At 38.2% G+C, this 8406-nt stretch overlaps 1 protein-coding gene across 10 annotated transcripts in view; it reads left to right on the top strand.

Annotated features, from left to right (window-relative positions):
• Positions 1-8406, top strand: part of Zgrf1 (zinc finger GRF-type containing 1) — a 108454-nt gene that overhangs the window by 12749 nt on the left and 87299 nt on the right. For 6 of the 10 annotated variants that reach the window (XM_029563856.1, XM_029563858.1, XM_029563857.1 and 3 more), the window contains exons 5-6: positions 844-1029; positions 1321-2989. In XM_029563856.1, the coding sequence (XP_029419716.1) occupies positions 844-1029; positions 1321-2989 (1855 nt within the window). Of the gene's footprint in view, positions 1-843; positions 1030-1320; positions 2990-8406 lie in introns of those variants that run through there. The other 4 variants (XM_029563861.1, XM_029563859.1, XM_029563863.1 and 1 more) reach the window with 3 other exon arrangements.

Here is an 8406-nt window from a genome sequence, read left to right as displayed (position 1 = left end):
TTTTGTCTTTTTTGAGACAGGGTCTCCTTGTAGCCCCAGCTGTCCTGGAACTCACTATGTAGACCAGGCTGGCCTGGAACTCAGAAAGACCCGCCTGCCTCTGCCTCTCGAGTGCTGGGATTAAAGGGGTGCGCCACCATGCCCGGCTCTTTCATTTCAACTTTTAGACAATGTTATGATGTTCTTACACAGGAACACAGCACAGAAATGCTTAGTAATGTGCTTACGTTCATAGAATGAGATTCTGGAATCCACTTCTGTTATGTGAGGTTCTGTTTTAATTTTGTGGTGCTGGGGGTGGAACCCCAGACTGCATGCATGTGAGGCAACTGTTTACAGCTGAGCTCTGTCCCTCACCTTTACAGGATGGTTTGATAGTCAGATATCTTAGTGGGAAATACTTTAGAAATTATTCCCATTTAAGTATTTTCTCAAGTATTTAGCCTGTTTTTCTTCTGTTTGGAATGGAAAGAAGAGGAACTAAATGCTTTTTTTGTGTGTGGAAGAATAAGAATAGGACACAGACCATTGATTAATAGCTCTGACTTTTTAAAAATTGTATTTAGTTATCTGGATTCTAAGTGAATTCCTTGAAAGAAAATTTATTTTTTTTTCCTGTTTGTCTTTCTCCTTTGTATTTTGCTGAATGAACAAATTAGGGTTTTCTTTTTATTGTATCATTACCCTTTTTTGTGTTACTGATAGTTGACTATTGCATAATAAGTGAATTTAGTTACTAGTTAATTCATTAAACAACTTTAATGAAAATTAATGAGCTTCCTGGTATACATGGGAAATAAATAACCACTTGCATGTAACTGATGTTTATTCTTTAAAATGTAGGTGAAACCTGGAGATGACTTGGAAAGTGATCGATACTTAATAACAGTTGAGGAGGTTAGAACTAATGGAATCGTAGCTGGTACACAGGACAGCACTAAAGAGAGACTAGAATCAAGTTCTGGATGGCGTCTCTCTTCTGGCCGGTCTCTTGGATGTCAGCCCTGCGGTTTAAAAAGGAAGGTTACTGTACGTTTCTATGTGAAAATTAATATTTCAGTGTATATTTACAATTTCAAAAACAGTGAATTTTTATGGTATTTTGCTGTTAAGATCGTATTTCATAGTTTACTTAGGTAGCAAGAAAATAAATCCTAGTTCGAAAAGTCTTATTAGCAAGCGTTTTTTGTTTTTTTTTAAATTTCAGTAAACTTTAAATATTCATTGTTTGCCTTAAAAGCCACACATTTGTTGTTATTTATAGACTATTTCATATTTTATTCATAAATAATGGTATAACAATTACTTTAATATTTTTAGGGCTTTCAAGGGCCACGTAAGAGCCATAAGAAAATGGTTGTTACAGAAAATGGTGAATTGGCTGCCTCACATGGTGATGTGACACCTTGCTCAACTTTTTCTCCTCCATTATACAGTAAGCTTCCCATGTTTTCTGTTCTTGGCAAGAAAGATATAAATCATATGCCAACAGACGCTGAGACTATCATCACTGACAGGAACAGAGGGAGAAGTGATGTGCTTTCTTCACTGCTCTCCACTTCATCCTTCAAGATGAATTCAGAACCACGAGATGAACAGGAGTATTTTTGCTCTCTTGTGAGTTCTAGAAGTCAGCATTCAGAGTCTTTACTGATCAATGAGACCATACAAAGAAATAGCTTGCCATCTCACTGTCTTGGAGTTTCACCAAACCTTAGAAGCAAGGAACAGATACTAGCTCTCCTGAAATCCAAACCAGCCAGCATGCAGAAGGATCTAAATTCTGAGATCACAGGAAATTTTCCTCAGATGAAACCACAAGGAAGTTCAAAGATTATTACTAAGCCAAAGGAAAAGTGTGCTGATACACAGAACACAGGAAATTTACATTCTGAGCTCCAACCAGAAAATGCCACGAGGAATACAAGTCGGTGGGCCTTGTATTTACCTTCCCAGAGTTCACCTGAATGTTTTGCTGTAGATGGGAATGGTACAGAAAGCAAATTTGAAGCCCAGGACGATATGAAAAATCTGAATATGACTGAACTTTTGGTGCCAAAAAAGGTACAGCTCTTTGAAACATGTGCTGAAAAGGGAGCATGCAGTGAAGACAAGCCAGTGGATAACAATAGCCAATCCAGGAATCAGGACATAAACATAGACATTCCTTTATTCTGTGAAAGCAGCAGCTCCCTGGTTAGCTGTAGTAGTACAAAAAATACTGATTTATTATTAGAAACTGACATTCAGAATAATAATAGAGCACCTTGTAATCAAAATGACAAGGTGTGTATAGAAGGATTGGCTTGCATTAGAGAAAAGATTCACATGGCCAATAGATGTGGAACACTGGAACGGGAGTGTCGACCAGTGTCATCCTTGCCAAAAATAGAAGATACACAAATTGAATCTTCTCTAAGTAGCAACTCTAGGATCTCTGACATTGCAGACATGATTTCTAAAAGTAGTACTGATAGAGAATGTTTGAATTCTATTCATGAACCTTCACTGCCATTTTTAGAGGTTTCTTTTAATCTAAGCAATTTTGAGACCAGTGACACTGATGAGGAATCAAGAGAAGATAAGAAAATTTTCCAGGCTGCAGAGAGCTGGGAAAAGGAAGTTTTGCTTGCCAATAGTAATTCATGTGTCCTGAAGAGCTGTGAAGGTAAATATTGTCAAGAAATTGCAGGTAAACATTTGCCACTCTTAGCATTTAGTGGTGTCAAGCCTGAAGAAGTGTTTCCCACCAAAGAGAATCTGATGTCAGAATTCTGTGATAGAACCTGTGTGGGTTTTAATCCGGGACACTGTGAAGATGGAAACTTGGGAAAAGCAGTGGAGGAGCAGTGTGGTAATTCAAAAAGCAGTTTGGACTTGACGTTAGAATGCACTGATGTGCCTATGGATAACAAAGAACGTGTTGATAACCCTATCAAAACCATTGGAATTAACTATGGCATTGCCTCACCTGCAAATGAATCTAAAGGTATAAATACTAATTTACATAGTCCTCATATTTTAAAAGAAGTCACTAATCAAACACCTAAAAACAGTGACCTATTTTTAGAAAATACTCAGCCTTCTATTTTGAGAAATCATTTAGACAAAAAAGAACAAGTTTTATTACCAATCTCTTGTAGTCAGGATCACCCTGAATGTATTGAACTGGATAAATCAAATACCCGAGTTTCGAGTTGCTTGTTTTACCCTTTGGGGAAGAAATATTCTATATTCAAAAACACTGAAGCATATATTCCTGAATCTCAAGAATTAGGAAGGATTAGCAGTTTACCATATGACCATATTGAAGTTGAAATTCCAAGAAGCAAACAATCTTGGAATACTCGTAGGACGTCTTCAGAACTTTCTGAAGTAATAAATAACATTTCCCTTTTAAAGTCACTGTCTGAACATAACACAGCTTTAGAAAGCTTGGCAGCAGTGAAGAAGAAAAGGAATGCCTTTCAACAAGCTCAGCAGACGTGTGAGGCAGATAGCAGTCCTGAAGGTTAGAATGACATGTCTATTTTAGATGACTTGTTCTCTTTGTAGCTCAAACAATGAGAAGATATTTGTTGTCTACAACATTAAAGGATTACATATTGGTAGTTGGGTGTGGTGGCTCATGCCTATAATCCCAGCAGGAGAAGGTAGAGCCATGATTAGGAATTCAAGATCATCAACTACATAGTGAGTTTGAGGCCAGCCTCGGCTACGTAAGACCCTGCCTCAAACAACTGGGGAAAAATTACATAGTGTAATGGATGCATTTGATGAAAACATTTTTTTTGGTCTTTTTGAGACAGGGTCTCCTTGTAGCCTCAGCTGTCCTGGAACTTACTATGTAGAACAGGCTGGCCTTGAATTCACAGAGATCTGTTTGCCTCTGCCTCCCAAGTGCTGGGATTAAAGGCGTGTTCCACCATGCCAGGCAAAAACAATTCTTATAAAGGATAATATAGTGAAGAGTAAGTCTCCTTACTATCACACACACTCTACTCAGAATTAACCAGTCTCCTACAGTGTCCATCCAGAAATATTCTGTGCATATGCAGAACACATACATTGGCACATAAGCAAATATATATGTTAAATATTGCTAATCCAAAAATGTGGTATCTAAATTTATAAACTGTATATATAACCATTAATCCTAATTCTATGTTACAAGAGTTTTCCCATTTCATTTTTTTGTCTTTAATATTTAATTACAAAAATTTTTTTATTTTATGTGTATGAGTGTTATGCCTGCATGTATGAAAGTGCACCCATGTCATGCAATACCCATGGAGAACAGAAGAAGCTATTGGATCCCCTGGAACTGGAGCTACGGACAGTTGTTAGCTGCCATGTGGGTGCTGGGACTCGAACCCTGGTCTTCTGCAAGAACAGTCAGTATTCGTAACTGCTGAGACATCTCTCCAGCCCCATCCCTATTTCATTCCGTAAAGGTTCTTTACTCCCACAGAATGGAAGGGCCCTGGTTCTCAAAATGTCAGTATATGTACTACCTAAAATTCCATGATGCATTTCAAATAATTTCCAAATTGTTATACCAATGTTAGTACTAGCAAAAATCTATTTGTCAAGTTCACAGATCTTTGAATCACTCTTTGTGAAGATGAGCATCTCCTCGATTCAAGCATTGCTTTGTCTTTTTCATGGACTTATTTTTTTTAATATTTTTTTTATGTATATGAGTGTATTGCCTGCATGTAAATAAGTGCATCCATGTCGTGCAATGCCCGCAGAGGACAGAAGAGGCTGTTGGCTCCCCTGGACCTGGAGTTACGGACAGTTGTTAGCTGCCATGTGGGTGCTGGGATTCGAACCCAGGTCTTTTGCAAGATCAGCCAGTGTTCTTAACTGCTGAGCCCTCTCTCCAGCCCCACATGGACTTGTTTTATCTTCTTTGTAATGGATTTTGGTATTTTCTTGATTTATGCATTTTAAAAAATGTATTAGAGATAGTAACCCTTTATGGTATTTGAGGGGTGTGTGTGTGGTGGTGGTTTAGGACAGCATCTTGTGATGTAGCCCTCACTGTCCTGGATTTGCTGTGTAGACCAGGGTGGCACACACTTGCCACCATCTTTCTGTTGCAGATATTTTCTTTGTGTGTAATTGCTCTTTTGACTTGTCTATGATATGTTTCCAATAGCATTGTCATTTTTAAGAATGTGATAGTAAGTCTGTGGATATGTGAAGGTAAATGAACAATTTACGATACCCAAAGTTAAAATCAAACCCTTATTTGAATATTTCAGGTCATTCCTGATAAAAGTATGAGTGACTTAGTATACATTCTAAAAGTCTTTGAAATGTGGTTAAGTTTATTAATAGTTGTAGTTTATTTTCTTGAAATTTAAAAATATGCAAAAATTTAATAAACAAGTAGATGTAATTATATAAACCATTAGAAGAATATAACATTTTGATAGGAAGATTTAGGCAATATTTGTATTTTATTTTGGAAAGACAATTCTTTTATCAAGTTGGAGGAGAAGATTACAGTTGATTTCATTATTTGTGTCATTTGTGATCTGTACAGTGCTTGAACACCAACCTAGTGAACAATGAGTCGTTGATGCATGCAGGGAACACAGGATTAGCTTCTTCAAGCCTCTGGCTGGAACCTTGTCCTCACACGTTGTTTTGTCTCTATTTAAAGACACCTTGGTTTTGATTTATTAACATTGAACTCATGGTTAACAACACTGTAATTTGGGCCTGATTACACAGTCTATAGCATTTTTTTTTTTGGTCTTTTTGAGACTCCCTGTAGCCCCAACTGGCCCGGCACTCACTGTATAGACCAGGGTGGCCTCAATCTCACAGTGATCCATCTGCGCCTCCTGAGTGCTGCAACTAAAGGTATGTGCCACCATGCCTGTCATTTTTTTTTTTTTTTAATATTTAGTTTGTTTTACTTACTACTTTTATGTGTATGAATGTATTGCTTGCATGTACGCAAGTGCACCCATGTTGTGCACTGCCCTCTGAATTCAGAAGAGGGCATCGGATTTCCAAGTGTTTTTAAAATAGTGAAATTACCCACAAAACCCACAGAAATAAGAAAAATTTGGCACTAAATCTAAATGGAAAGGATATTTGTATAGCTAGGCAGGGTGGCGCACACCTTTGATCCCAGCACTTGGGTGGCAGAGGTAGGCAGATCTTCTGTGAGTTCAAGGCCAGCCTGGTCATCTATGTAGTGAGTGCCAGGCCAGCTGGGGCTATAGAGAAACCCTGTCTCAAAAAAACCAAAAAAAAAAAAAAAAAATTTGTGAACAGTGTAAGCTAATATAAGGGTGTTGTCTTGTTGGGAACATGCAGTTTAGTAAACTAATTCTTTACTGTCTTAAAGACTTACATTTATTTTTAAATTGTGTGTGTGTGTGTGTGTGTGTGTGTGTGTGTAGCTTGGAGGAGTTGGTTCCTCTCATCATGTGTGTTCCAGGCTTGCTGGCAAGCTCCCTTACCCATTGAGCTATCTTGCTGACCCATTTTTGACTGTTTTGCGCTTCTGTGAATGAACATGAAAACACTATTGAGTATTGGTTTTAGGGTTGCAATAATCAAGCTTTGGGGTAGTAGGCATAATATGAGTGATGAGGGCTGGCTCCTTTTATTTTTTCCTGGTGTGTGTGTGTGTGTGTGTGTGTGTGTGTGTGTGTATGAGCAAGAGAGACAGAGAGAGAGAAGTGTGCATGTACCATGGTGAACATGTGGAGGTCAGACAATTTTGTGGAGTCAGTTCTCTTTTCTATGGTTATGTGGATCATCTTTGTTTATCAGGCTTGTTCTGCAAGTGCCTTTACTTGCCGAGCCATCTTATTAGCCCGATGCATACTTTGAAAGAAATTAAATTGTTTTTCATAGGACAACTTGAGAAAATTGCATCTGTTGGGATATAACAAATTTCATGGATTTAATACAAAGTTAGAGAAGAAACTTTACTGCCAATTTAGAATGCTTAAAAATACATCTCAGGGCTGGAGAGATGACTGACTGGTTAAGAGCACTGGCTATTCTTGCAGAGGACCTGAGTTTGATTCCCAGCACCCACATGGCAGCTAACAACCATTTGTAACTCCCAGGGGAATTTGACACCCTCTTCTGACCTCCTTGGGCATTGCATGACACAGATGCACTTACATGCAGGCAATACAGTCATACACCTAAAAATAAAATATTTTAAAAATTAAAGTTTTTAAAAAATGTTCATTTACTTTTATTATTTTTATGTATATGAGTATTTGCTTGCATATGTGTACATGCACAAAGTGCAATGCCTGTTGAGGCCAGAAGAGGGCATCAGATCCCTGGAACTGGAGTTACAGATGGATGTTAACCACCATGTGGGTACTGGGAACTGAACCTGGATCCTCTGTAAGAGCAGCCAGTGCTCTTAACTGCTGAGCCATCTCTCCAGCCCACTTGTTTTTTTGTGAGATGATTGAATATAGTTTAGGAAGATGATTTTAGAATTTGATTGTAGAACAAAGGAAATTTAAAAGTCAGTTTGCATTCTCTACCTTTTAAAAATTCTTTGGAAATAGCATCCATTTTTATGCGTGTAAATATTTTGCCTCCATGTGCATAAGTGTCATGCAGTGCCCGTGGAGGCCAGAAGAGAGTGTTCAGTCTCCTGGAGATGGATTTATAGATGCTATGTGGGTGTTGGGAATTGAACATGATCTTCTGGGAGTACCACTGATCCATTGCTCTAGCCTCATTGTAATTTTATTTTGATTTTTTTAACAGGAAAATAATGAATCTAGAACAATTGTCCTACTGTGTATTTTGTATCAGCTATAACTGAGTTTTGAGAACAACAATCAGTTGAAAATTATAGTTGTCTTGTTATTTTAGAAGAAATGTTGAATGCACTTAAACAGTTTTTAAAATTTTATTTTTTAGGAATATTTTTATTCCAAAGAGAGGCAATTTTTAACACATTTTTTCACAAATAACTTGAAGCAGGTTACATAAAAATGTATATACAATGAAGTTTAAGGGTGGAAAAATAGGGATAAGAAATCAAAGACTAAAGTTGGGCATGGTGACACACGTCCTCAATCCCAGCACTTGGGAAGCAGAGCTGGCAGATCTCTGTGAGCTTGAGGCCAGCCTGGTCCACCCAGCAAGCTCCAGGCCAGCAGGGGGTCACAGGTAGACCCTGTCCTAAATTTATATTTTATATGTGTGAGTGTTATGCCTGCATGTGTGTAAGTGTACCTGTGTTGTGCAGTGCTGTCAGAGGATAGAAGAAGCATTGGATCCCCTGAAATAGACAGTTGTTAGCCACCGTGTGGGTGCTGGGAATTGAACCTGGGTCCTCTGCAAGAGCAGCCATTGCTTTTAACCAGTGTGCTATCTCTCCAACCCCTACTGAATGTA

Source organism: Nannospalax galili, unplaced genomic scaffold (genome assembly GCF_000622305.1).
Source record: "Nannospalax galili isolate Female #2095 unplaced genomic scaffold, S.galili_v1.0 scaffold216, whole genome shotgun sequence".
Taxonomy (NCBI): Eukaryota; Metazoa; Chordata; class Mammalia; order Rodentia; family Spalacidae; genus Nannospalax; species Nannospalax galili.
This window is presented reverse-complemented; position numbering and strand designations above follow the sequence as displayed.